This window comes from Emiliania huxleyi (assembly GCF_000372725.1).
Source record: "Emiliania huxleyi CCMP1516 chromosome Unknown EMIHUscaffold_14, whole genome shotgun sequence".
Lineage (NCBI taxonomy): Eukaryota > Haptophyta > Isochrysidales > Noelaerhabdaceae > Emiliania > Emiliania huxleyi.
In genome coordinates, this window is record NW_005201192.1 from 219,492 (window position 1) to 245,956 (window position 26,465).

General features: G+C 65.2%; 10 protein-coding genes across 10 annotated transcripts; 5 read left to right on the plus strand and 5 right to left on the minus strand.

Moving 5' to 3' along the window:
- Positions 1-86: 86 nt before the first annotated feature.
- EMIHUDRAFT_201398 (hypothetical protein) lies at positions 87-802 on the minus strand (the record flags this gene model as incomplete). Its single annotated transcript, XM_005787729.1, has 3 exons — positions 87-225; positions 369-645; positions 742-802. 3 exons carry the CDS (start codon positions 800-802, stop codon positions 87-89), a joined length of 477 nt encoding a protein of 158 aa, XP_005787786.1.
- A 175-nt stretch (positions 803-977) lies between these two features.
- Positions 978-1,325, minus strand: EMIHUDRAFT_201399 (hypothetical protein; the record flags this gene model as incomplete). The annotated part of the gene is made up of 1 exon (XM_005787730.1): positions 978-1,325. One exon carries the CDS (start codon positions 1,323-1,325, stop codon positions 978-980), a length of 348 nt encoding a protein of 115 aa, XP_005787787.1.
- A 2,187-nt stretch (positions 1,326-3,512) lies between these two features.
- On the plus strand, positions 3,513-4,466 carry EMIHUDRAFT_201402 (hypothetical protein; the record flags this gene model as incomplete). The annotated part of the gene is made up of 1 exon (XM_005787731.1): positions 3,513-4,466. The coding sequence occupies one exon, from the start codon at positions 3,513-3,515 to the stop codon at positions 4,464-4,466; it is 954 nt and encodes a 317-aa protein (XP_005787788.1).
- Positions 4,467-4,800: 334 nt separating this feature from the next.
- Positions 4,801-5,706, minus strand: EMIHUDRAFT_351999 (hypothetical protein). The gene is made up of 3 exons (XM_005787732.1): positions 5,554-5,706; positions 5,220-5,357; positions 4,801-5,051 (listed from the first exon to the last, which is right to left on the minus strand). Exons 1-3 carry the CDS (start codon positions 5,691-5,693, stop codon positions 4,925-4,927), a joined length of 405 nt encoding a protein of 134 aa, XP_005787789.1. The 5' UTR covers positions 5,694-5,706; the 3' UTR covers positions 4,801-4,924.
- A 1,857-nt stretch (positions 5,707-7,563) lies between these two features.
- Positions 7,564-8,430, plus strand: EMIHUDRAFT_55146 (hypothetical protein; the record flags this gene model as incomplete). The annotated part of the gene is made up of 1 exon (XM_005787733.1): positions 7,564-8,430. A coding segment is annotated over one exon (867 nt), but the record flags the coding sequence as incomplete, so codon positions are not given.
- A 1,634-nt stretch (positions 8,431-10,064) lies between these two features.
- On the plus strand, positions 10,065-10,969 carry EMIHUDRAFT_352002 (hypothetical protein). The gene is made up of 3 exons (XM_005787734.1): positions 10,065-10,217; positions 10,414-10,551; positions 10,719-10,969. The coding sequence occupies exons 1-3, from the start codon at positions 10,078-10,080 to the stop codon at positions 10,843-10,845; spliced, it is 405 nt and encodes a 134-aa protein (XP_005787791.1). The 5' UTR covers positions 10,065-10,077; the 3' UTR covers positions 10,846-10,969.
- A 347-nt stretch (positions 10,970-11,316) lies between these two features.
- Positions 11,317-12,270, minus strand: EMIHUDRAFT_201406 (hypothetical protein; the record flags this gene model as incomplete). The annotated part of the gene is made up of 1 exon (XM_005787735.1): positions 11,317-12,270. One exon carries the CDS (start codon positions 12,268-12,270, stop codon positions 11,317-11,319), a length of 954 nt encoding a protein of 317 aa, XP_005787792.1.
- A 7,366-nt stretch (positions 12,271-19,636) lies between these two features.
- On the plus strand, positions 19,637-19,984 carry EMIHUDRAFT_201408 (hypothetical protein; the record flags this gene model as incomplete). The annotated part of the gene is made up of 1 exon (XM_005787736.1): positions 19,637-19,984. One exon carries the CDS (start codon positions 19,637-19,639, stop codon positions 19,982-19,984), a length of 348 nt encoding a protein of 115 aa, XP_005787793.1.
- A 610-nt stretch (positions 19,985-20,594) lies between these two features.
- Positions 20,595-22,731, plus strand: EMIHUDRAFT_98396 (hypothetical protein; the record flags this gene model as incomplete). The annotated part of the gene is made up of 9 exons (XM_005787737.1): positions 20,595-21,020; positions 21,164-21,287; positions 21,321-21,403; positions 21,643-21,706; positions 21,863-21,947; positions 22,061-22,206; positions 22,379-22,457; positions 22,496-22,565; positions 22,630-22,731. The coding sequence occupies 9 exons, from the start codon at positions 20,595-20,597 to the stop codon at positions 22,729-22,731; spliced, it is 1,179 nt and encodes a 392-aa protein (XP_005787794.1).
- Positions 22,732-24,089: 1,358 nt separating this feature from the next.
- Positions 24,090-24,536, minus strand: EMIHUDRAFT_352004 (hypothetical protein; the record flags this gene model as incomplete). Its single annotated transcript, XM_005787738.1, has 2 exons — positions 24,090-24,398; positions 24,444-24,536. Coding segments are annotated over 2 exons (402 nt in total), but the record flags the coding sequence as incomplete, so codon positions are not given.
- Positions 24,537-26,465: the final 1,929 nt, after the last annotated feature.

Consider the following 26,465-nt stretch of genomic DNA (forward strand, 5'->3'; position numbering starts at 1 on the left):
CGAACTTCGCGTTGCCGATGCCTCGCTCCGTCGCGAGCTGTTCTGCGCGGCGGCGCTGCTCAGGCGAGATTGTGATGCCTGGTTTATCACAAAACACAAATCAAGATGAAACATGCATCATTTCGCTGCTCTGGCGAGATGGTGATGCCAGTCACGTCGGCCGAGGGGAACTTCTTGGCGATGTAGCGGCTAGTGCCGCCGATCCCGCAGCCGACGTCGAGCACCCTGCTCGGCGCCTACGCGGATGGGTCGAGAGGGCGGCTCGAGGACGGCGCAAGGACAAGTGTCCCCGCAAAGAAGGCGGCCGGCGCGAGCGGCGGCGCGCCTCCGTCTGAGAGAAGTCGAGCATGCGGTCGATGAAGTCGTACTTCGCCTCGACAAAGTCCTTGCCGCCGTACAGGGGCGCCTTACGCTGCCCCTCCTCGTAGTAGCCCAGGTGGATGTGCTCGCCCCAGTAGTACTCGAGGATGCCCTCCGACGTCCACGCATCGTACTCCTCTCCGACGGAGTTTATTCCGCCCGCCTCGCGCTCGCCGTCGCGGTAGGAGCGCGAGGGCGTATTGAACACCCGCAGCACCCACGCGAAGATCGTAGCGACCAGCGCCGTTGCAGCAGCACCAATGGCGAGCGGCCTCGACGCGAGCGCTGTCGCTGGGGCTGCGAGGACCGCCGCCGCCGACGCGTGCGGCGCGGCGGCGCGGCGTGGGCTGCGGGGCGGCGGCAGGCGCTGAGGCCGGACACCAGCGAGTGCGCTGAAGCCCGCAGCGGGGGCTGCGAGCGCGAGCAGCAAGCAGCTCCTCATTCAGCGCGATTTCTCTGAACCCTCTCACAGAAAAAAGAAAAGAGCCGAGAGAGGAGACGGGTGACCAAGAGGGGGAGAGAAAAGAGTTGTTAGGGTGAGGGTCGTAAGAATCAAAGCCTCTTGGTGCCTTACTTCGTCCTTTCAATGGTTCAAAATACACATAGGTGCATGTCCCTCACGCGGACACCTCCGCGCCCGCCCCCTTCTTCTCCGCCTGTCCCTCCGCACCGCTGCCCGCCGCCCCTCCCTGCTCCTTGAGCGCGGCCTCCAGCCTGCGCACCTTCGCGCGCTCCGCCTCAAGCGCCTTCCTCTCGCCCTCGACCTGCACCGCCCACTCCTCCTGCTGCTTCTTGAGCGCCGCGTGGTGCTCGGCGCGCAGCTTGCGCTCGAGCTCGCTCTGCCACGCCTCGCGGTCGGCGCGCTCTCTGGCCTTGCTGTCGCGATCCGCCACGCCGCTCCTCGCCTCCTTCAGCCGCCGCTCCAGGCCCTGCACGAGGTCGCGCAGCTGGTCATTATCATCCATCCAGCGGCCGAGCTCCTGCACGCGTCAGGGACGTGTCAAGGACGTGTCGCGCGGCCGGCCGTTCCCATTCGCCGCCCAGGCTCCTCATCGAGCGCCGCCCCCTGGCTCTGGATCGCCCTCTGCCGCTGCCGCAGCGCCGCCTTCTCCTCGTCGTGCTGCTGCTGCAGTGCGGCCATCGCCCCCTCCTTCTCCTGCCGCGCAAACTCGAGCAGCGACTGCAGCCGGCGCACCTCGCCAAAGTAGGTGCGCGCCTGCACCTGCAGCTCGCGCAGCCGCGTGCTCTTGCTCGAGTGGGCCTACTCCCGCCGTGCGGCGTGAGCAGCCGTGCTCACCGGGGCGTCTGCTCTCTTGTGCTCGAGCTCTGCCAGCTCGGCCAGCTCCGCCTCTTTGCCCTGGAGCTGCCGCCGTAGCTCGCGCACCTGCCCTTTCAGATTACGCAGCAGGTGCGCGTCCGCGCGGGGCAGGCCCGCCCCAATGGCAGCGACGCTCCCACTCGACTCAAAGAGGGCCGCCGCCGCAGGGTGCGCGTCCTCGGCGCTCCGCTCTGCGCGGCGGAGCTCCGCCTCGCTCCGCGCCGCCGCTGCTCTGAGCTGTCTGTTGTCCCGCTCGGCCTGTGCGAGCGCCCGTCTCGTCTGCTCCACCTGCTCGGCGAGCTCCTCCACTCCTCGCCGTGTCGAGCCAACCGGCTGCCCTCGGATGCGGCCTCCCGCAGCCGCCCCGCGATGTGCCGCGGCTTGGAGGCCCTTGGCCGGCGACCGCGGATGCGAGGCCGAGGCAGGCCTTCGACGCATCGCAACTGCAACGCTGGCAGTGCCGGTGGCCGTCCGCCGTGTCGCCGCGGGACGGGCGCCTGCGATGACTGCAGGCACATCGGTTATCCTCAATGGTGGCCTTGGGTCGGCGCCGGTGCGAGCAGCGCCGGTTCCCGGCGTACCAGCGTCGCCAATAAGCGAGGTCGGGTGGTCTTGGGTCGCCCCGAGAGCCTCACGCCTCCGCCGCTGCCGGTCCGCGATGACGTCCTCCGGACTCTCTTCTGCGTGCGGATCCAACCGCTCGGTCCCGCTGGCCCACTCTGACTGCGGCTCGTCATCATCAGAGATGGGCTGCTCGTGAACCGCGGGCCCATGCTGCTCGGACGCGGCGGGTGGCTCCTGCTCTGGTGGGGCTTGGGTGTCGCTCGCACTCATTCTTCAACGCGCGACGTGACTCCATAGAGATGTAGAGCGCTCTGGAGCGCTGTAGAGCTGTAGAGCTCTACATCCGCCGCGTGACGATGCGCCTCCGTTGTAGAGCGATGTAGAGGCGCTCTACAACGTGAAATCTCTACAACAAACTCTACATCATAAGCGGCGAACGAGGCACGGTCGCTCTCCGACATGAGGCGCGTTGCACTTGCCAGTGCTGCCCTGGCCTTCTGTCTGCCCGCCCAATGGGTAGGAGGTGCCTCTGCTGCTGTGGCATGCCTCACGGCTGCGACTGGCCGGCGCCTCGGGCTCGGCGCGTCAGCTCGGCTCGGCGTAGCGATAGTGGCCAGCGCAACTCGCCTGGACTCAACGCTCAGCCAGGAGCTCCCGCACGCGCTGGCGCGAGTCATGGCTCATGCAACGCTCAACAATGCTCACCTCGCCTCGCGCAAGTGCGACCGTCCTCGCAGCCGACAGTCCACCGCCTGCTAAAGAAGCACAGCGACGAATGCGGCACCGGCGACGCATGGCAGGCTGGTCATGACGCAGTTATAGGGTGTTGTGTGCCGTCGGAGTGACTCTCTGTGTGTCAGGGATAGTCAGGGCTGTCCATCAGAGCTCCAGTAAGCTCGGAGACACCCCATTAGCGCGGCTCGACCTCTTTGAGTCACTGCCTTGGCGGTTTATTGGCTGTAGAGCCTCTACAACAAACTCTACAGCAAAATCGCGCTCTCTCTACATCGCTCTACAACGCAGGCGCCTCGTCACGCGGCGGATGTAGAGCTCTACAGCTCTACAGCGCTCCAGAGCGCTCTACATCTCTACAGCTCTACAGCGCTCTACACTCTACATCCTCTACACCCTCCCTCAGGGCGACACCGACGAGCGTGGGACTGCCCCCCCCCCCCCTCTCGCCCGCGTGGTTTTCAAGATGAGGAGCGCGCCTCCGCACGCGACGGTGGCAGCTGCGCGCGGGCTCTGCTTCCTCCCACTGCTCTGCCGTATGGACCTCCGCGAGCACCTATCGGGGAAACCCATTGGCCCATCTCTCGACGGCACGTCGTCAACAGTGCTCGTGCGCTATATGTACGACGGTGGCTCCTTGGCACAAGGTCGCCTTTGCCAGTTTGAGCCCTCGAGTGCAGCATCGGCCACCGGCTTGGAGCTGCTCCGCTGCCTCGCAAATGACGGCGTTGACCTGACGCGGTTCTATGTCTGCGTCTACGAGACGATTGCCTCGAGAGGTTCGTGGATGCCGGTATTGCGCGACGTGGTTGACGCTGACGCCGACGCGAACGACGCCGCCGACGCACTCCTTCCTCTGTGCGCCGAGGCGCCTGATGGCTCTCCCGTGGCTCGCCGCATTGACGTCAAACTCTTTCGCCGCGCTGCCGCCTCGTTCGATGCAGCGCGCGCCGATCAGGCGGCGCAGCCATCGGGGAAGCTTGCAAAAGGCGGATACTTTGGGATCGGTGTAGTTGGCGCGAAGAATCAAGCCAACTTGGGCACCCTCTGGCGCTCGGCGTATCAGCTCGGCGCGAGCCTGCTCTTCACAGTCGGCACGCGGTACAAGAACCAGCCCACAGACACGGTGCACGCCATCCAGCGCGTCCCGTTCTTCGAACTGGATGACTGGAATGCGTTCGTCGAGACGTGTGCGCCGAAAGGGGCGCTGTGGGTCGCTGTCGAGTTCGGCGGCACGCCGCTCTCAGAGTTCGAGCACCCGCCCAACGCCATCTACCTGCTCGGCTCGGAGGACGCGGGCCTGCCGACTTCTGTGCTGCGCGCGTGTCATGCGACCGTCTCGCTGGAGTCGGAGAACTATGCATCGTACAACGTGGCCGTGGCGGGCTCGATCCTCATGTACGACCGGTTGGCCAAAGCACGACGCAGGCAAGAGTCGGCGCGGCTGGGCGTGCGGGGCAAGGGGACGCAGTGGTGGGCTGGAGTGTCGTAGCCGGAGATGCGCTGCAAATCATTTGTGTGCGATGTACCTCTTTTTTCACTCAGGAGCCCGCCGGTCGCGTGTTGCGCCTCCCCAGGCCGTGCCGCAGGCGGCAGCCTCTGGGGTCCCTGCGCGTGCGCCTGGGGTGCCCCTGCTGCACGGCTTCGAGACGGCGCCCCTCGTGTCCAGCGGTTGCCGGTTCGCGGTTGGGTCCACCGACTTGGATCTTGGTCTTGGACCTTGCCCAGAGCATGCAGGCCCCGCACGAGGGGCGCGTGGCAGCGTCTCAGTGGCGTCTCTCGCCGCTCGCGAGCGTTGTTTGGGAGAAAGAGGGTGCACTACATCGATGGCGTATATAGAGCGTACGTCAAATCAAAGGTCACGGGGGCGGGGGGGGAGGCTTTCGATCCCCCCTCCCAACGAATGCAAGCGGGGCCCCTCGCAGCGAGGGGTAGGCGGGCCAACGGCGCTCACTCGTTCTCCTCGGACTTGAGCTTGGCGCCGCCGTTGAGCACCTTGATGTTCAGCTGCGCCGCACGCTCCACAATCTCCTTGCGCTTGCGCGCAGAGACATTGTGCGCAATCTCCGCCGCATACCTGCAAGGGGATGAGGGGCGATAGCGTTGGATGGCGCGCTGGGTTGAGGGGCGGAGCGCTGCAAGGCGGATGCGGCGGTGGCAGGGCGGGAGAGCAGGGTTGAGCGAGGCGCCGCGGCGAGGAGGGGAGGGGAGCCGAGCAGCGGCCGGGTGGGGGGGGGGGGGGCACCGGCGGTTCTGCATCAGAAGGACGTCGAGCTCCTTGACGGTGCTCACGGTGAATTTGTAGAAGCCGCCGGGCAGCATGTGGCGCGTCTTCTTGTCCGAGCCGTAGCCCACATTCACAAGGAGCGTCAGGCCCTTGAACCTGCAAGAGGGCAGCCGGCCGAGGCTCACCACAAGCAGCGCAACAGAGCACGGCGGCCGTCGCGTGCGAGGGCGCAGCAGCTGCGGAGTCGGCACTGCCGCCGCGGCCCGGCTCCCAGCGCTGGCATGCTGCGGCGACAGCCCGCCCTCCCCGACGCAGCGAGCTTCAGCGCGGCGGGCTGGCAGGGTCTCTGCGCCTGCGCCGCTGCCGCGAGTCGATACCGCGGGGCTTCCTCCAGCTCTCCTTGACCTTGACAAACTCGTCGGACTGGTGACGCTTGAACTTGTTGGTCTTCTTCTTGACGATCTTCTTGTGCGGCAGCGGCACGGGAGCCATCGCAGCAGCGCAGAGCGACTGCGGCAGAGAGAGAGACGGCATCTCTCAGAGGACGCACAGCGCCAGCGGTGCGCGGCAAGCGCCGCCACCGGACGAGAACAGAGCAACAGAGGGGGACGGCGGCACAGTGTGTGGGACAGGGGGCTTGGGCTTCCGGGTGGGCGCAGCGGCAGAGCAGCCACCCTGGAGAGGCTGCCTCGCGCAAGACAGAAAAGAATTCCGTCTGCTCCTCGACACTAGGATCCCTCGCCTGGTCTGGCCGATTCTTTTCGCGGTAACGTATCCGCGGGATATGGCGGGATATGGCGGGATATATGGCGGGATACCGCGGGATACCGCGGGATACCGGGAGATACCGGGAGATAAGAGATACGGGGAGATACGGGGAGATACGGGGAGATGCGAGAAGATGCGAGGAGATGCGGGGGAGATACGGGGAGATAGGGGGAGATACCGCAAAAGAATCGGCCAGACCAGGGCTACTGGGCGTGGGACTGGCACTAACACAGACAAAATCTCTCTCTCTAAACTTAATTCCCAAGGCGCAAGGGAGTACAGGTCCCGGCTTCGGTTTCGCAACAGCTTCGTTTTCACAACACGGCCGCCTCGAGACGCCGCGCCGTCGTGCAATTCGTGCCCGAGCCGTCCACAAGGCCGCCGGCACATTTGCCAATGTGCCCGGAGCGCAGGGAGTCGATGGGGAGGCGGTGCCCGGTGCCGAACCTGTCCGCTGTCGGACCTAGACAGCGTTGTAAATCCCTGGGCGAGGGTGGTGGCGTCCCCGTCGGGTCGGATTGCAGTCATTAACCTCACACCCATGGCGGGGAGCTAAGAAGCGCACCCAGCGGGCCGGATGCTCGGGGGCGGGCTTACGCAAGAGAGCCCTAAGCGCCGAGGGGGATGCGCGGTCGCAGGGAAGGGGCCGTAAAGTAAAGACGGGTGTCCGAGGGTTGGCCCCGCGTACCGGGTTTCCCCTTAACTGCAGGGGGACGCCCCCTCTACCCGGAGCTAATGGACACGACACTGTACACCACTCACCTCTACGCAGACACTTCATACATAGACCTCCGTCCGTCTCGGGGTTCACCACCCGTCAAAAGAAAGCAAGCAGACAGCACAGACAACCCAAGGGAGGGATGGGAGGACGGCACGCCGCCACCACACGGGGATTTTAAGGAGAGGAGTGTGGTGCTAGCCATCACCCCCTAACACTAGAGAAAATTTTTCTTTTTTCTCGCTCCGGATGTAATGGCTACCACCGCCGTCTCGAGCATCACAACTCCGCGCCTCCTCCTCCGACCATTCGCACGCTCTGACACTGCCGCGATTGCCAGCCACTGCGGTGACCTCCGCGTCGCGCGCATGTGCCGTGTGGTGCCTCACCCGTACGGCATCGCCGAGGCGGAGTTCTTCGTGGACCAGGTCTGCTCGCGCGCTGACGGGAGGATTTACGCGATCGTGCTCGGCGGCCACGTTGTCGGCTGTGTCGGCCTCGAGTCCATCAGCGGCGAGAGCGCGACGCTGGGCTACTGGTCGCTCGCTTCTCTCGCGGCCCGTCGAGGCCGAGAGACGTCTCATGCTCTCGCCCCGCTCGCATAGGCTCGGCGCCGAAACTTGGGGACTGGGCGTGGCGACGGAGGCGGCGGGCGCGCTGATCGACCATGCCTTTGGTGGGCTGCTGGACGGCCTCGAGCGCATCGAGAGCGGCTACTGGTCGGAGAACGTCGGGTCGGCCAAGGTGCAGTCAAAGCTCGGCTTCAGCCTGCTTGGGCGCGGCCCGCTGCTCTGCCTCGCGCGCGGCTGCGAGCTCGAGCAGCAGTACACGCGCCTGACGCGACTCGAGTGGCACCGCAGGAGGGTCGCGCCGCCGCCTCCGATGTCCGCCTTCGAGCTGCTCGCCTCCTTCCCGCAAGGCCTGCCGCTGGGCCAGCTGAAGGCGGTCTGCACGCCGGCGGCGGACCGCGCCGCCTTCGAGGGCGACGAGACCGCCATCGAGGCGGTGTGGCGGGCGCGCCGCGCCAGTCAGCCCTCGCTCTTCAACGGGGCAAAGTTCCGGTTCGTGGGCGTCGAGGGCGGCACCGGCGTGGAGGGCGGCGGCGAGGGCGGGGTGGAGGCGAGGAGCGCGAGCGTGGTGCTCGGCCTGACGGACTACCGCTCCTTCCTCGGCACCAACTGCGCCGAGTCGTGGCGTGCGCTGCCGCCGGCGTGCCTCGCCTCGCCGCTCGGCAACGCGGCGGTCGTACGGACGAGCGACGGGTGCGTGGTGCTGCTGCGGCGGAGCGGCGACGTGGGCGAGTGCCCGGACACGTGCGTCATGCCGGGGGGGCACCCGGAGCCCGAAGGCATCGGCGTGGCCAGCTTGGAGGAGTGGCGCGGCGAGCGTGGCGCGAAGGCGCGCGCAGCCCCGGGCTGGTGCGAGGGCGTGGCGCGCGAGCTGTACGAGGCGATGACGCGCGAGGTGGTCGAGGAGACTGGCATCCCCCCCGCCGACCTCTCTCCGCCGCTCTGCCTCGGCTTCTCGCGGCGCGTGCTCCACCACCGCCCCGACATCATTTTCCTCATCGAGTGCCGCCTCGATAGCGCCGCCGTCGCCGAGGTGTACCGGACGGCGACCGGCGTGCACCGCGACGAGTCGACCGCGATCGAGCTCGTCCCCCAGCAAGAGCTGCTGCGGCGCGCTCTCGACGAGGCGGCGCTGAACATGCCCGGCTGCCACCTCGGAGGGCTGGCGCTGTTCCGGAAGCACCGCGAGGCCACAGGCACAGCTCGTACAAGCTAGCATCGGACTTTTGTTCGTAGCTGCTCCATGTTCTTGTCGCCGCTGATTGCGCGCGACAGCGCTCGAGCAGCATCAGAGTCGAGGGAGGCAGTTGTGCTTTTCTGTGTTCCTGCGGATTTGGAGCACCATTGTGGAGTGCGGTGTCATTAGCCTCACATCCAGGCCGCGGGGAGCTTAGAAGCGCACTCCCCAGCGGGCTGGATGATCGGGATAGCGCAAAACAGACTAGCGCCGAGGGTGACTGTCGTCCTCACGATGGGGGGGACTAGCACTAGCCGTCTTCCACACGGTCCCTCGGGTCCCTGCTGCTCCTAATCTCTTCAACTTCATACAGCCTCCCTCAAGATACACTCGCGGCATACATTATTGCCCTCGCTCGTCCCGGGGTCCCCCGAGCCCCGTCCTCTGAGGGCGGGTGTAGAGGGATCCTGTAGAGTGTGTAGAGCGCTGTAGAGCTGTAGAGATGTAGAGCCGTGCCGAGCTCGAGAGCTCTGCAGCGCTCTACATCTCTACATCCCTGCAGCTCAACAGCGCTCTACACCCTACATCCTCTACACCCTCCCTCAGCCCGTCCTCCGCCTCCTCCCAGGGCAAGCCCCCGTCCTGGCTCGCTCGCTGACTCACGTTTCGAGCGTTGTCGGACTTCCTTACCGAAATCTTTTCTGGGGTACCTTTGTTAGTGCCAGTGCGCCCCAGTCCCGTGCCTATGTGTTGTGAGAGAGAGATTCTAAAATTCTTTTCTGTCCGCAGTCCGTGCCAGTCTGCTGTGAGAGGGGCTGACGGTTAGAATTCTTTTCTGTCTTGGAGGAGCGAGGCCCCCTCTGAGCTCTGTGCGCTGCCTCTGCCGCTGTAAGCTCGGGCGACGACGGCTTACCGCTCCCGCCTCCCGGGCCCTCGGCACCTCCCGCTTGAACCAGGCTTGAACCCGTGAAGCTTCCCCGTGCAGGGCCAAGGGTTCATGACAACTTGCAAACTTGCTGCTTTCCGTTCGGGAAATGGAGCCTTCTCCTTCTGACAACGAATGTGAGGCTCCACATTTGCGACGGAGAGGTATACTCCCTTGGGAATTATGTTGCGTCGGGAATTCTTTTCTGTGTTCCTGTGTTAGTGCCAGTTCCACGCCCAGTAGCCCTGGTCTGGCCGATTCTTTTGCGGTATCTCCCTCTATCTCCCCCTATCTCCCCGCATCTCCCCCGCATCTCCTCGCATCTTCTCGCATCTCCCCGTATCTCCCCGTATCTCCCCGTATCTCTTATCTCCCGGTATCTCCCGGTATCCCGCGGTATCCCGCGGTATCCCGCCATATATCCCGCCATATCCCGCCATATCCCGCGGATACCGCGAAAAGAATCGGCCAGACCAGGCGAGGGATCCTAGTGTCGAGGGGGAGACGGAATTCTTTTCTGTCTTGCGCGAGGCAGCCTCTCCAGGGTGGCTGCTCTGCCGCTGCGCCCACCCGGAAGCCCAAGCCCCCTGTCCCACACACTGTGCCGCCGTCCCCCTCTGTTCTCGTCCGGTGGCGGCGCTTGCCGCGCACCGCTGGCGCTGTGCGTCCTCTGAGAGATGCCGTCTCTCTCTCTGCCGCAGTCGCTCTGCGCTGCTGCGATGGCTCCCGTGCCGCTGCCGCACAAGAAGATCGTCAAGAAGAAGACCAACAAGTTCAAGCGTCACCAGTCCGACGAGTTTGTCAAGGTCAAGGAGAGCTGGAGGAAGCCCCGCGGTATCGACTCGCGGCAGCGGCGCAGGCGCAGAGACCCTGCCAGCCCGCCGCGCTGAAGCTCGCTGCGTCGGGGAGGGCGGGCTGTCGCCGCAGCATGCCAGCGCTGGGAGCCGGGCCGCGGCGGCAGTGCCGACTCCGCAGCTGCTGCGCCCTCGCACGCGACGGCCGCCGTGCTCTGTTGCGCTGCTTGTGGTGAGCCTCGGCCGGCTGCCCTCTTGCAGGTTCAAGGGCCTGACGCTCCTTGTGAATGTGGGCTACGGCTCGGACAAGAAGACGCGCCACATGCTGCCCGGCGGCTTCTACAAATTCACCGTGAGCACCGTCAAGGAGCTCGACGTCCTTCTGATGCAGAACCGCCGGTGCCCCCCCCCCCCCACCCGGCCGCTGCTCGGCTCCCCTCCCCTCCTCGCCGCGGCGCCTCGCTCAACCCTGCTCTCCCGCCCTGCCACCGCCGCATCCGCCTTGCAGCGCTCCGCCCCTCAACCCAGCGCGCCATCCAACGCTATCGCCCCTCATCCCCTTGCAGGTATGCGGCGGAGATTGCGCACAATGTCTCTGCGCGCAAGCGCAAGGAGATTGTGGAGCGTGCGGCGCAGCTGAACATCAAGGTGCTCAACGGCGGCGCCAAGCTCAAGTCCGAGGAGAACGAGTGAGCGCCGTTGGCCCGCCTACCCCTCGCTGCGAGGGGCCCCGCTTGCATTCGTTGGGAGGGGGGATCGAAAGCCTCCCCCCCCGCCCCCGTGACCTTTGATTTGACGTACGCTCTATATACGCCATCGATGTAGTGCACCCTCTTTCTCCCAAACAACGCTCGCGAGCGGCGAGAGACGCCACTGAGACGCTGCCACGCGCCCCTCGTGCGGGGCCTGCATGCTCTGGGGGCAAGGTCCAAGACTCTTCCAAGACCACAAGAGTTTCCGCGGTGGACCCAACCGGCAAAAGCCAAAACCGCTCGACACGAGGGGCCGTCTCGAAGCCGTGCAGCAGGGGCACCCCAGGCGCACGCGCAGGGACCCCAGAGGCTGCCGCCTGCGGCACGGCCTGGGGAGGCGCAACACGCGACCGGCGGGCTCCTGTGAAAAAAGAGGTACATCGCACAAATGATTTGTGCAGCGCATCTCCGGCTACGACACTCCAGCCGACCACTGCGTCCCCTTGCCCCGCACGCCCAGCCGCGCCGACTCTTGCCTGCGTCGTGCTTTGGCCAACCGGTCGTACATGAGGATCGAGCCCGCCACGGCCACGTTGTACGATGCATAGTTCTCCGACTCCAGCGAGACGGTCGCATGACACGCGCGCAGCACAGAAGTCGGCAGGCCCGCGTCCTCCGAGCCGAGCAGGTAGATGGCGTTGGGCGGGTGCTCGAACTCTGAGAGCGGCGTGCCGCCGAACTCGACAGCGACCCACAGCGCCCCTTTCGGCGCACACGTCTCGACGAACGCATTCCAGTCATCCAGTTCTAAGAACGGGACGCGCTGGATGGCGTGCACCGTGTCTGTGGGCTGGTTCTTGTACCGCGTGCCGACTGTGAAGAGCAGGCTCGCGCCGAGCTGATACGCCGAGCGCCAGAGGGTGCCCAAGTTGGCTTGATTCTTCGCGCCAACTACACCGATCCCAAAGTATCCGCCTTTTGCAAGCTTCCCCGATGGCTGCGCCGCCTGATCGGCGCGCGCTGCATCGAACGAGGCGGCAGCGCGGCGAAAGAGTTTGACGTCAATGCGGCGAGCCACGGGAGAGCCATCAGGCGCCTCGGCGCACAGAGGAAGGAGTGCGTCGGCGGCGTCGTTCGCGTCGGCGTCAGCGTCAACCACGTCGCGCAATACCGGCATCCACGAACCTCTCGAGGCAATCGTCTCGTAGACGCAGACATAGAACCGCGTCAGGTCAACGCCGTCATTTGCGAGGCAGCGGAGCAGCTCCAAGCCGGTGGCCGATGCTGCACTCGAGGGCTCAAACTGGCAAAGGCGACCTTGTGCCAAGGAGCCACCGTCGTACATATAGCGCACGAGCACTGTTGACGACGTGCCGTCGAGAGATGGGCCAATGGGTTTCCCCGATAGGTGCTCGCGGAGGTCCATACGGCAGAGCAGTGGGAGGAAGCAGAGCCCGCGCGCAGCTGCCACCGTCGCGTGCGGAGGCGCGCTCCTCATCGGATCCCTCATCTTGAAACCACGCGGGCGAGAGGCGGGGTGGGCAGTCCCACGCTCGTCGGTGTCGCCCTGAGGGAGGGCGGAGGGTGTAGAGGATGTAGAGTGTAGAGCGCTGTAGAGCTGTAGAGATGTAGAGCGCTCTGGAGCGCTGTAGAGCTGTAGAGCTCTACATCCGCCGCGTGACGAGGCGCCTGCGTTGTAGAGCGATGTAGAGCGCGATTTTGCTGTAGAGTTTGTTGTAGAGGCTCTACAGCCAAACCGCCAAGGCAGTGACTCAAAGAGGTCGAGCCGCGCTAATGGGGTGTCTCCGAGCTTACTGGAGCTCTGATGGACAGCCCTGACTATCCCTGACACACAGAGAGTCACTCCGACGGCACACAACACCCTATAACTGCGTCATGACCAGCCTGCCATGTGTCGCCGGTGCCGCATTCGTCGCTGTGCTTCTTTAGCAGGCGGTGGACTGTCGGCTGCGAGGACGGTCGCATTTGCGCGAGGCGAGGGGATCATTGTTGAGCGTTGCATGAGCCATGACTCGCGCCAGCGCGTGCGGGAGCTCCTGGCTGAGCGTTGAGTCCAGGCGAGTTGCGCTGGCCACGATCGCTACGCCGAGCCGAGCTGACGCGCCGAGGCGCCGGCCAGTCGCAGCCGTGAGGCATGCCACAGCAGCAGAGGCACCTCCTACCCATTGGGCGGGCAGACAGAAGGCCAGGGCAGCACTGGCAAGTGCAACGCGCCTCATGTCGGAGAGCGACCGTGCCTCGTTCGCCGCTTATGATGTAGAGTTTGTTGTAGAGATTTCACGTTGTAGAGCGCCTCTACATCGCTCTACAACGGAGGCGCATCGTCACGCGGTGGATGTAGAGCTCTACAGCTCTACAGCGCTCTCCAGCTCTACAGCTCTACAGCGCTCTACACTCTACATCCTCTACACCCTCCCTCAGGTGTCGCCACCGCGGCTGCGGGGTTGATAGCAGGCCGGCTGCGGCTCCTGATGTACCTCCGCTTTTGGGTGGCGGTCGCGCGCTGCCGACGGCGCTCGCCGGCGTTCGCGGCGCTGCGGCGCTCGCGGCGCGCTCGTGGCGTTCAGGGCGGCTCGCACACACACACACACACACACACACACACACACACACACACACACACACACACACACACACACACACACACACACACACACACACACACACACACACACACACATGCATGCATGCACAGACACACAGCCCCTTCCCCTTCCCCCTCAAGACCTTCCCAAGGGCGAGGACACGCGCAGGCCGCACCTCTAGTGAGGCCTGCATAGTATGTGGGTGACTCGGCTGCCGCCGCCCCTGCCACCCCTCGTGTGTCAGTGTGCCTGTGGTAGCGAGAGACTGCCAGCGAGAAGCTGGAGGCAGGTCGCTAGACTGAGATGAGACCGCCAGTGGATGTGGGAGTCCACCGTGCACCGCGCTGCGAGCCTGTCGTGTCCCTTGTCAGGAGCAGGAGAGCCCCACCTGTGTCCCCCTGATCGTCCTTCCAAAATCCTGCTCGTGCAGGTGGGGACCCTGTCCTCCTCCCCTATCCCTCGTTTGGGTTGTCTGTTTTCTTTCTTTCTTTCTTTCGCGATTCACTCGCAAGAGAATTTTGCCAAACTCCCTCGCACAACAAGGGGAACGGGACCGGTGCGCACTGGCACTAACCGTTATAAAAAGAATTCTTCGAGGTTCACCTCTGAAGCCCTGATACCCGGGTACAAGATTTTCAGTGTACGTGCGTACTTTTATCTCTCTCAGTGTACGTACTTTTAGCTTACTGGGAGGAAAGGGAGGGGGGGTTGTGTTCTCTAGGCCCCTAAGGGCTTGTCCATGCCTGCGGCCGCGGGCGTGCGGGCGGGCCCGCCAGGCTCGGCGAAGCTCCGAGCGGGTCTTCGAGCTCGCCGCCCGCGAGGAGCCAGCATGGCTCGTCGCTCCGACGGCAGCCTCTGCCCAGTATGCTCTCGGCATTCTGTACAGCCTCGCCAAGCTCTCTGGGAAGGTCTGCAGGGCCAGGGCGGGCCGTCTCGGGCGCGATGGCGCGCTCTGTAGTACCATGTCTACCAGCTCTCCGATCGGGTCGCCGGCAGCGTACTCCTCCGAGCCGCACGACGAGAGCCGCCCCTCGCCGGCGATGAAGAGGCTGTGCCATCCGCCTGACGCCGCCCTCGCCTGCGGGTTGGACTCGCACAGCAACGCAGCGAAGCGCACAGCCACCGCACGTGGCAGCCCTCGTCCTCAGGCTGCGCCGGCAGCTCGAAGCCGCGCTCTTGCGCCCACAAGCGGATGGCCTCGGATCGCCGCCCGCGTCGCCTGCGGCGGGCCCGCATAGCGCGCCGCTCGCCGGGGGAGTGCCCAGGGGGTTGTGGAGGGCAGCCTGCCTCGCTCAGACCGCCGCCGACGCGGCGCGGGGCCGCCGTCGGCGCTGCTGCCGCGCACGTTGCGCTGTGGGCGTCACCATCGTGTCCTCACCGCGTCGCCGACGCCACTTGCCGCTCGCCGCTGCCCTGCCCTGCCCTGCCACGTATTATTTATTGCTCGAGGGGCACGCCCTCACCTAATTACTTAATCAATTAATTAATTAATTGCGTCGGCGTGGCGCGGCGGCGGGCGACGCGAGGCGGCGGCGCGGCGCGGCGGTGGGCGACGTAGAGCGGGGCGGCGCAAACACCTGTACTGAACGGGCCAGCTCTGGTCTTAGGCTCAGCGCAGTGGTCGTGCCGCCCTCGACTCGAGGGGCTGCCTTCCACCCGTAGCTGCTCATGCCGGGGGAGGGGGGAGACCTCCTGTTCCCCGCGGAACACGAGAAGGCCCCTCCTTGCCCCGGTCTGTGATGCAGGGCGGTGGTCGTGCCATCGTCGCTTCGTACACACACACACCCCGCCGCAACCGTCGCCGGCGCGCGACAAGTTCCCGTCAGCAGGACTGTCCTCGCCGAATGCGTGCCGCTAAGGCGGGACGCACTCAGGGACAGTGCGCCGACGGGACGCGGCTCGAGGGCGACTCCCGCGAAGGCACGGCTGGCAACCGTGGCGCGGGGCTCGTCTTCGAAAAGTCGGGTATGGCTCCGCCCGCAACTCTCTCTCGCTGACACGCGCGCCCGTCGACCTTACGACGGGTGCGCTGCGGTCGCACGCCTCCCGAGTCATATGCCACGGCGTGCGATCTAGATTCAGCACACGCACTTCTGCTCGCATACACTCATACAATGAATTGACATCTCCCATGAGTGCGAGTTAGGGCTAGCGAGGGAGACGCCCAAGGGTGGGTGGGCGACGGCTAGCACCACACTCCTCTCCTTAAAACCCTGTTGTGAAACCTGTGGCAGCGGACGGACGTCAAAGCACAAAGGAACTAGGAAGACGGCCGCGAAAGTGCACGGCGACAGGAAACATACACTTGTTTGCCTCACCCGCCCCCCCCAACAAAGCCCCGAGCAAGCCCCCCCAATCAAGAAAAGGGTCGGGCCGGGCTTTTCACGGCTAAAAATAATAAAGCCGGCATTCCCCGTTCCTTTAAAAACGCATGATTTCCAATGAAAATGGGAATCGTAAGGAATCCACAGCAATCAAGCCGGGTCTGAGACGGCTGTGTACTAGCGCCTGCCTGCCTACTCTCGAAACCGCAAAAGCGTAAAGTCTTGCTGGAGCAACTTGTGCGGCATACAGAGGCAGGAAGTCCATCATAGGGTGAGCACAGCCTGCCCGTCCGCGCGCGCCCCCACTGGCATGGCGGCGCGCGCGCGTCTCGTCCTCTGCCCCCCCCTCTGCCGCGCCTCCCTCCTTCGCGGCCTCCCAATCCGCGCATTTCGCGCCAGCCCTCTGGCTAAGCCTGGCTCTGTGTCTCTGGCGTCAGGGCGTTGGCATCGTGGGGATCTGGGATACTCTACGCTGCGGGCCAGGACGCTTGGGGAGGAGGTTGGTATGCTGGTGCAGGACCGAGCAAAGGTGGAAAACAAGCGCCTTGCGCGCTGCGGCTCCTGCGAGGGGTGCAACGCCAAGGACTGCGGCGCCTGCGTCAATTGCCTAGACAAGCCAAAGTTCCATGGCCCAGGCGCCGCCCGTCCCAATACCACCGCTGCCGGGCTCAATCAAATGCTGAGCAGCGAACCGTCTGCGCCCCCCCGCCGCAGGCGTCAAGAAGCAGGCTTGCGTCAGAAGGCGCTGCGTGCAGATTCTGGCGCGCGGCCATTCGGAGGACAAGCTGCTCGAGTCGCCGCGCAAGAAGCTCAAGGTGGCTCAGGCGATATCGAACGGGCTGATGCCGGACGGAACCTTCCCGCTGGCCTCGTTCGACTTCGACGAGCACCTCGCAGACGAGTGTATGGGCGCCTTCGAGTCCGAGGTGCGGCGCTCACTGGTTCACAGGGGGGGGGGGCGTGGCACAGCTGCCGCCCTGCGCCGGCTCACCCTCTCCCACTAAGTCCGTCGCCGCGCGACAGCGCCCTTCGCCGCGGCCGCCACATCAGCTCCCGTGGCACTTCCCTCTACTGACGCTGCCCCCCCTCCCCCCCCACCACCACCAGCCCGACCTCGCCGAGCTGCATGGCCTCCTCCTGCCTGGAGAGATGGAATCGCTGCAGCAGAATGCACGCCTCAAGCCGACTGTCATCAGCCTCTCGCCGCGGGGCGAGGGGCGCAGACAGGCAGCGCGACTGCAGCGGTGCGGCAAGTGCGGCCCGTGCAAGGCGATCGACTGCGGCACCTGCCAGAATTGCGCCGACAAGCCGCGCTTCGGCGGCAAGGGCGTCAAGAAGCAAGCCTGCGTCGTCCGCCGCTGCATCAACCTCACCAAGCATGAGGACGATGCGGCGGAACTGCCGACGCCGCTGCCGACGCCGCCAGCGCCGATGCCGCCGCCGGCACCGGCGCCGATGCATCCCCCGATGCCTCACCAGTCGAGGCCAGTCCCCGTTGTCGTGACGCAGCCGTCGAGCGCTCTCCCCGTTGCTGTGGCGACAAGCCAAGTCATGCGCACGCCGTCGCCGGACTCGATGTCGTCAGAGGAGATGATGTCGCACGGCACCGGCAGCCCGACTGGGGTGATGGATGGGCCGAGCCGACAGGGGCTGCCCCGCGTTACGGCGGCGCCCGTCCCCTTCAACGGCGACAAGAGCCAGCTTCCGATGGCCGAGGCGCAGGCTGCGCCGGCCGGATGGGGCACCGCCGACGGATGGGGGGGGCTCGCCCCGCCGACGTGGGAGGAGCCTAACGCCCACCATCACCCGGGGCCGGGCATGCTGCAGTCGTGCGAGTTCGACCTAGCGCGGGTCGATCCGGCCGAGGGGTCGCTCAAGCTGGACGAGTGGCCCAGCTGGCTCTCAGAGGGCAGCACCGTCACGCCGATGGCCTGAGTGAGGCGGCGGCGAGCCCTCTACTTGCCTTGCGAGCGCGCGCCGGGCGCGCCGGGGGCGGCGCGCCCTGTCCGCCAGGTGAGCGGGCGCTCTCATCCGTATTATTGAGCATCGGGCTCGGGATGATCGCCCCCCCCTGCGGGCATCGTTGGATTCTGCCATCGTTTTTGCACGGAGGCACTCGCTGCGCGGCAAGTGCTTATCTGGAATTTGCTTGCTTCTTCCCGCCCTGACGGGACACTCTAGCCCTCTCTGCTTTCTCTTTTCTCTCTCTCCGATTCTCTCTCCCTGCCGTGTCTGTGTGTTCCTAGCCCTGCTTGCTCCCTCCTTCTTTGCTGGTGTCTTGGCCCTTCCTGTGCCTTTGCCCCTGTCCCCACCTGTTGTCGTACTACGTGAGTTCATGTCGTCGTGCCGGCGCGTGCTTGTGGCGCACATGAAGGGACGCCGGCGGTTTGTTGTAAACCGGCGTAAGATGTTAAATTCTTTTTCCGCGCTGTTAAATTCTTTTCGGCTGTTAAATTCTTTTCTGCTGTATGCTCACCAATTGAGCCTTTTTGTGTCTGTGTGTCGCTCGAGCGTGTCGTCGTCATCTGTCTCGCGTCCACCCATACCGCGTTGGTGTCCAGTCCGAGCCGGGCCCCTCTTTCGTTTCGTGTCAGGTAAAAGTTGGGGGTTTCGCGTTACTCGATTATGGAGTCACGTCGCGCGTTGACGCGTCTGCCCTTCCGTACCTTTCTAGAATGAGTTCTAGCGACACCCAAGCCCCACCAGAGCAGGAGCCACCCGCCGCGTCCGAGCAGCATGGGCCCGCGGTTCACGAGCAGCCCATCTCTGATGATGACGAGCCGCAGTCAGAGCGGGCCAGCGGGACCGAGCGGTTGGATCCGCACGCAGAAGAGAGTCCGGAGGACGTCATCGCGGACCGGCAGCGGCGGAGGCGTGAGGCTCTCGGGGCGACCCAAGACCACCCGACCTCGCTTATTGGCGACGCTGGTACGCCGGGAACCGGCGCTGCTCGCACCGGCGCCGACCCAAGGCCACCATTGAGGATAACCGATGTGCCTGCAGTCATCGCAGGCGCCCGTCCCGCGGCGACACGGCGGACGGCCACCGGCACTGCCAGCGTTGCAGTTGCGATGCGTCGAAGGCCTGCCTCGGCCTCGCATCCGCGGTCGCCGGCCAAGGGCCTCCAAGCCGCGGCACATCGCGGGGCGGCTGCGGGAGGCCGCATCCGAGGGCAGCCGGTTGGCTCGACACGGCGAGGAGTGGAGGAGCTCGCCGAGCAGGTGGAGCAGACGAGACGGGCGCTCGCACAGGCCGAGCGAGACAACAGACAGCTCAGAGCAGCGGCGGCGCGGAGCGAGGCGGAGCTCCGCCGCGCAGAGCGGAGCGCCGAGGACGCGCACCCTGCGGCGGCGGCCCTCTTTGAGTCGAGTGGGAGCGTCGCTGCCATTGGGGCGGGCCTGCCCCGCGCGGACGCGCACCTGCTGCGTAATCTGAAAGGGCAGGTGCGCGAGCTACGGCGGCAGCTCCAGGGCAAAGAGGCGGAGCTGGCCGAGCTGGCAGAGCTCGAGCACAAGAGAGCAGACGCCCCGGTGAGCACGGCTGCTCACGCCGCACGGCGGGAGTAGGCCCACTCGAGCAAGAGCACGCGGCTGCGCGAGCTGCAGGTGCAGGCGCGCACCTACTTTGGCGAGGTGCGCCGGCTGCAGTCGCTGCTCGAGTTTGCGCGGCAGGAGAAGGAGGGGGCGATGGCCGCACTGCAGCAGCAGCACGACGAGGAGAAGGCGGCGCTGCGGCAGCGGCAGAGGGCGATCCAGAGCCAGGGGGCGGCGCTCGATGAGGAGCCTGGGCGGCGAATGGGAACGGCCGGCCGCGCGACACGTCCTTGACACGTCCCTGACGCGTGCAGGAGCTCGGCCGCTGGATGGATGATAATGACCAGCTGCGCGACCTCGTGCAGGGCCTGGAGCGGCGGCTGAAGGAGGCGAGGAGCGGCGTGGCGGATCGCGACAGCAAGGCCAGAGAGCGCGCCGACCGCGAGGCGTGGCAGAGCGAGCTCGAGCGCAAGCTGCGCGCCGAGCACCACGCGGCGCTCAAGAAGCAGCAGGAGGAGTGGGCGGTGCAGGTCGAGGGCGAGAGGAAGGCGCTTGAGGCGGAGCGCGCGAAGGTGCGCAGGCTGGAGGCCGCGCTCAAGGAGCAGGGAGGGGCGGCGGGCAGCGGTGCGGAGGGACAGGCGGAGAAGAAGGGGGCGGGCGCGGAGGTGTCCGCGTGAGGGACATGCACTTGCTATATGAGTTTATGACCTGTGTGTAACTAGTACTTTATTAATGAACATCTCGAAAGGACGAAGTTTGGCACCAAGAGGCTTTGATTCTTACGACCCTCACCCGCCAAGGCAGGTGTGCACTCTGCTAGTACTTGTGTGCTCACACCACGACTACACTGTGCTCTGTGCACTGTGGGGGGGTGCCCGAGCATGAAACCATGATGATTGATGTAAAATGTGCGCGTCTGTGGACTGTGCGTGTCCGTGTGTGGGACAGACGTTGTTGTCCTATGCGCGGGGCTTCCCACGTAACAGCCGAGATGCAGCTACCCGAACCCACACACCACGACACGCCCACGACACGCCCGCGACACGCCGTCTCTTTATTTAGACCCTGAAGCCCGCTCTCTCTTCCTTAAGCCCGCCGCCGGCCGCGCGTGATCGAGCATTCCCTGCCGCTTCCTCAGGCGAGCTCCACGTCAAGCTGGCGCTCTGCGCAGACCACTGCACCCAGCGGTGCACGGGAGGGACTGCAACAAAAAACAAGAAAGTCGATGGAGCGCCTTTCCGAGTTCTTCTTTCCGAGGAGATCTTTCAGAGAAATCGCGCTCAATATATGCGGGTCGTCTCGCTGCTGCTCGCGCTCGCAGCCCCCGCTGCGGGCTTCAGCGCACTCGCTGGTGTCCGGCCTCAGCGCCTGCCGCCGCCCCGCAGCCCACGCCGCGCCGCCGCGCCGCACGCGTCGGCGGCGGCGGTCCTCGCAGCCCCAGCGACAGCGCTCGCGTCGAGGCCGCTCGCCATTGGTGCTGCTGCAACGGCGCTGGTCGCTACGATCTTCGCGTGGGTGCTGCGGGTGTTCAATACGCCCTCGCGCTCCTACCGCGACGGCGAGCGCGAGGCGGGCGGAATAAACTCCGTCGGAGAGGAGTACGATGCGTGGACGTCGGAGGGCATCCTCGAGTACTACTGGGGCGAGCACATCCACCTGGGCTACTACGAGGAGGGGCAGCGTAAGGCGCCCCTGTACGGCGGCAAGGACTTTGTCGAGGCGAAGTACGACTTCATCGACCGCATGCTCGACTTCTCTCAGACGGAGGCGCGCCGCCGCTCGCGCCGGCCGCCTTCTTTGCGGGGACACTTGTCCTTGCGCCGTCCTCGAGCCGCCCTCTCGACCCATCCGCGTAGGCGCCGAGCAAGGTGCTCGACGTCGGCTGCGGGATCGGCGGCACTAGCCGCTACATCGCCAAGAAGTTCCCCTCGGCCGACGTGACTGGCATCACCATCTCGCCAGAGCAGCGAAATGATGCATGTTTCATCTTGATTTGTGTTTTGTGATAAACAGGCATCACAATCTCGCCTGAGCAGCGCCGCCGCGCAGAACAGCTCGCGACGGAGCGAGGCATCGGCAACGCGAAGTTCGAGCTGGTGAGACGCAGCCCGAGAGGAGAGCGGCGCCAGACGCAAGCCAGCTCGTCGGGCCTCGTGGGCCGCGCAGTCCGTCTGTGGATGCACACACACACACACACACACACACACACACACACACACACACACACACACACACACACACACACACACACACACCCCGAGTGCTCGGGCTCTGCGCCTTCGGGCGAGCTTGGGCGAGCTTGGGCGAGCTCTGCATATCTGTGTGCGCGTCTCAGGTGGACGCGCTCAACATGACCTTCGCCGACAACTCGTTCGACCTCGTGTGGGCCTGCGAGTCGGGTGAGCTCGAGATATGGGGAGATATGCGGAGATATGCGGAGATATGCGGAGATATGCGGAGATATGGGCCATTCGGGCGAGCAGCGCCGCCTGGCCAGCCCACGCGCCGCCACCCTCCCTCCCTCCGACCCTCTCCCGCCCCTCCTTCCCCTCCAGGCGAGCACATGCCGGACAAGGAGCGGTACGTGCAAGAGATGAGCCGCGTCCTCAAGCCGGGCGGCAGGATCGTCATAGCCACGTGGTGCGAGCGAGAGGCGACGCACCCTCGCTGCGGCGGAGAGGGCAGAGCCGCCTCGGCCGGCGGCTTGGACGCGTCTTGGCTCACGTGCGAGAGTAGGCGACGCCGCCCTTCAGCGCCAAGGAGCGCGCGACCCTCGACTACTTGTACGGCGAGTGGTCGCACCCGTACTTCATCTCGATTGAGGAGTACGGCCGCATCATGGAGAGGACCGGCGAGATTAGACGAGATGCTCCGAGAGGACCCGAGAGGACCCGGGAGAGTGCGGCCGCAGCATGGAGAGGACCGGCGACTTGCCGCACCAGCCCTCGCACCGGCGCGGCTCGGGAGGGTGGCCACGACGCGCCCACGGCGCCTCCCTTCCTAGGAGTGTGCTCGACACTTCCTAGACACTTCCTAGACACTTCCTAGACACTTCCTAGCCTCCCTCGCAGGCGTGCTCGACCAGGTCGTCACCGACGACTGGGCGAAGCAGACCATCCCCGCGTGGCGCGCCGGCCCTGCCCCCGGAGCGTGACACGATTGCGCGAGGGCGTGCCGCGTGCGAGTAGGCGCCACTCCATCTGGGCGGGGGTGTGGGACCCGTGGCCTGTCTTCCGGCGGCCTCGCCTGTGGTACAAGGTGCCGCGCTCTCGAGGCGTCGACCCTTTCCCTCGCACACCGCCCGGCCCCTGCGTCGCGCCAGGTGCTCCGCGATTCGTGGTGCCTCGAGGTCATGCACCGCGCCTTCACCAACGGGCTGATGCGGTACGGCATGATGACCGCCACCAAGAAGGCGGCCGCGTGAGCTGCGCTAGCGACGCGAGCGCAGCGTCCCTCGGGCGACAGCGAGGCAAGGAGCCCGCCACGCAGAATCGCCCCATCCCCATGCGCGCCCGCGCGCCGCGGTGTACTCGGTCCCCCGTGGTCAAGAAAAACTGTTCAGTTTTCAAAGGCAAAAACGCCAGCCTACGCCCTCCCCTCACACTGACACTTCTCCCCTATTCCCGTCTTTAGGTTGCGCACATCTCCCAGCGAGCTAGGTTCTCCGCTTTTTCTCCCCTAGTCATCTGCCCGCGCCGCGCGCCTCTGTGGGCGTCTAGTGCAGCCACTGACAGAACTGTTCCAAAGGAGTGGTCAACGTCTCGCCTGAAGTCGGGTGGGCTCGCGCACTGCTTAGCCCTAGGGGAGGGGTGTGTGTGAGGTGTCGGAATGGTAAGGTTTCAGGCCGCCAAGGTGTGGGGGATTTGGGGGATGAGTCAGGAGCCAGCAGCCTTCCTGCTGGACCTGAGTTCACAGCTCCTCCGCCCGACGGGGTGGTCCCTTGGATTCGGGCCCCGCTCCCTTTTCCTGCGCCTGGTCTGTCCCTGTCAAGTGTGTGTTGCGAGATGCAGAGCTGGTTAGGCTGGAGCGCGGGCGGTGCGGTGGCAGGCGAGGGCAGCGCGGTAGGCGAGAGGCGGCCGCGGGGCTTCGAGTGGCGCGATAGGAGGGTAGGCTGGCTGTGGAGGGGCGCCGCGTGGCCTCGGCAAATGAGTAGTGCTTTATGAGCGGCCAGTTTTGTGCGTATTGCATATCGAGCCTGCGGTGTGGCCTAGTTGGTGCAGCGTTCGGGTCGGGGACGTTTTGGTCGTTGGTTCGAGCCCAGCTGGTGCAGTTCGTAGTCGCGTAGCGCGCGGGTGCGCGGCAGCCTCGGCAACCGAGGCGACAGTGGCGAGCAGGGGCGAGCAGGGGCGAGCAGGGGTCAGAGCAGTGCGGCGCGCCGAATTTTTTTCGATGGGCTCGGTCAGTGGGCGTGTCAGGAGGCGGCCGGCCGGGAGAAACTCGGCAGTAAAACTCCCGCGCCGGCCCAGGAGGTGGGAGTGTCACGGAGGCGGCCATTGGCGCGCGCTCCTTGTCTTCGTGGGTCCGAGTTTTTCCCGGTCCCCCGTGGTCGAGCGGACATCTGAGAGACTTTTTTTCGGGAGGAACACACAGATCGAACACGCGTCTGTAAGAGATATTAGGTAAAATACCAAATACGGCACATCTAAGAGCGACGCGGGTTAACAGATAACACGCAACACAAGTCACATGACTCATGAGTCATGACCACAAGCTCAAGGTCAAGCACCCCGAGGAGAGGGCTCCCAGCTGGGCTAGCGGCTACCCCGACGGCACCTTGATACGTCAACTACCGCACACAGAGGACACCACCTTGTTGTAACGCTCGTCCCCTCCGGGGCACACGCCCATCGGCCCGGTGGCGCTCAGCTTCCGCAGCGTCATCTCGAGGTAGGTGGTCCCGGCTGGCTCAGGGCGCGGGTACTCGGCGCGAGTTCCCCGGTCTAAGTCAAATGTGGCCGGCACGATGGCTCTCCGCACGACATTTGGTGGTAAGGTCCGTACCAGCTCATCGACGGCCGCGTTGGTGGTGCCGTCGCCGACCGTGAAGAGGATCGCCCCGCCGTTGCCGATGCCATCCGAGAGGGCGGCGATCTCTCCGTTGAAGTAGCGGCGCCGGACTCTGTACTCGATCTGCACCTGCGTGCCGACGGGATTGCTCACGGCCGTCGAGGACGCAGGTGACACGAGCTCGGGGTTGAGCGCCCACGCGCGTTCCAGGCAATCGCCGCGGCATGGCTGGTCATCGAAGCCGGTCGCGCCGAACACAATGGCAGAGTCAAAGTAGAGAAGGCCTGAGGAGGTGGAGACGTAGGAGACGGACGCAATCGACGGCTGCGTGGGTAGGAGACGCGTGGCAAATGCGATCGTCGCGAGCCGACGCGTGAGAAGCACCAGGGTTCGGACTTTTTGCGGGGTATGGTATGGTAGCGTCGGCGCCCTGGCGCCGCGACCATACCCCCCCACCCGCACAGGACGTCGCCTCTGGCCAGCAGGACCATACCCCCCCACCCCCCACCCCACCACACGAGCGCGTACAGTAACCGTCGTGTTAGGCCGTCCGGTCGTGCGGCACGTGTTCGCGCGATGCAGTCTGCGCGAGGTGACCCGCCGGCAATCGTGCTCACCCCTCAGAGCATGTCCGCAAAGGCCGCCATGGCCTTGCGTGCCGGCGCAGGCGCGGGCGCAGGCGCGGGCGCGGCCGGTGCGGCGCCGGGCGCGGGCGCGGGCCCGGTTTTCACCGGCGCCGCTTCCGCCATGGTCACCTCGGGCGCGGGCGCGGGCGCGGTCTCCGCCGGCGCCGCTTCCGCCATGGTCACCTCCGCTGGAACGGCCTCCGCCTTCGCCGCCTCCGCTGGCGGCACCTCCGCCTCCGCCATGGTCACCTCCGGCGTCTCCGCCGCCTCCGCCTCCACCTCCACCGCCTCCGCCGCCGTCGCCTCCGCCGGCGGCGGCGGCGGCGCGGCCACCGTGGGCGCGCGCGCGCGCGCCATCTCGAAGGGGTTGCGCGGCTGGCCCGAGTTTGGGGGGCTCTTGTAGTACATGCCCCACTCGTTGAAGACGTTGTGGTCCGTGTCCGCGTCCGAGATGAGTCGGCATCGTGTCCGCGGCTGTGTACGGCGGCTGTGTACTGGGTTCGAACCCTGTTGTAACGTGGCCGCTCCAGCGATTGACCATACCCCCCCACCCGTCGAGCAGGCCGCCTCCGGCGGCCAGGACCATACCCCCCCACCCTTTTGGCGCCGACCCTACCATACCTTACCCCGCAAAAAGTTGGAATCCAGCACCGTGTCGCACGAGAAAAATCACCCGAAATCCCCGAACTTTACCTAGGGTGAACTGCCTTTCCTTTCGTTCGGAACTGTTAAAAAGAAAAGCCTGCGTGCCCTCCTTAGCGCTCCACACCACCTTAGAGGAGGGCGCCTGCGTCTAAATTTAGTGCGTGTGAATGAACTTTAGTGATAGTTTAGTGCGCTATTTAGTGCGTGTTCGAGTGCGTATATAGTGCGACTTTAACGCAAATTTAGTGCAAATTTAGTGCAAATTTAGCACATATTTAGCACATATTTAGTGTGTTTTATCTCCAATTTAGCGCCACATTTAGTTCACTTTAGGTGCGGGCAGCTGCAGTACATTTAGTGTGGGTCCCGCATCTTTAGTGCGGGCACGCACCTTTAGCACGGCTTCCCGGCCACACCACAGCTAGCCAGGGCCGCGTGCTTTGCTCCTTGGCTGCCAAGAATGCACCACAGGAGATGCCTGGCCCCTGCCCTCATGACCCAAAGGCAGGCTCCCAGTGAGGCTAGATATGCCGCCCTCCAGAGCAAGATCTCCCGACTGAGCACAGGCACAGCACCGATTCCCGAGAGGAGGACCAGCACAGTTGAATGCGCCACCGCAAGCACCACCTCCGACCGCACAACCCATGCTGTGCCCGTGACCACCAGCTGTAATAGAGTAGAGGTGAGGGTCGGTGTTGGAATTTCAAAACCAATGTTGAACCAAAGGATGAAGGATCCAGACCACGATGACAGAAACGGCCAAATGGCCATGATCCATGTAGTCACCGCAAGCAGCTTTACATACGCGTGTACTCGTAGCATGTTGGATCCAGCCCCAGGCATGCACCTCCTCCTAAGTGCAATGGCAAATACACCGGGT

Coding starts and splice junctions, on each gene's coding strand:
- EMIHUDRAFT_351999 (XM_005787732.1), bottom strand. CDS start 5,693: ATGGCTCCCGTGCCGCTGCCGCACAAGAAGATCGTCAAGAAGAAGACC. Junction 5,358..5,553: donor GACTCGCGGCAGCGGCGCAG/GCGCAGAGACCC, acceptor GCCCTCTTGCAG/GTTCAAGGGCCTGACGCTCC. Junction 5,052..5,219: donor CTTCTGATGCAGAACCGCCG/GTGCCCCCCCCC, acceptor ATCCCCTTGCAG/GTATGCGGCGGAGATTGCGC.
- EMIHUDRAFT_352002 (XM_005787734.1), top strand. CDS start 10,078: ATGGCTCCCGTGCCGCTGCCGCACAAGAAGATCGTCAAGAAGAAGACC. Junction 10,218..10,413: donor GACTCGCGGCAGCGGCGCAG/GCGCAGAGACCC, acceptor GCCCTCTTGCAG/GTTCAAGGGCCTGACGCTCC. Junction 10,552..10,718: donor CTTCTGATGCAGAACCGCCG/GTGCCCCCCCCC, acceptor ATCCCCTTGCAG/GTATGCGGCGGAGATTGCGC.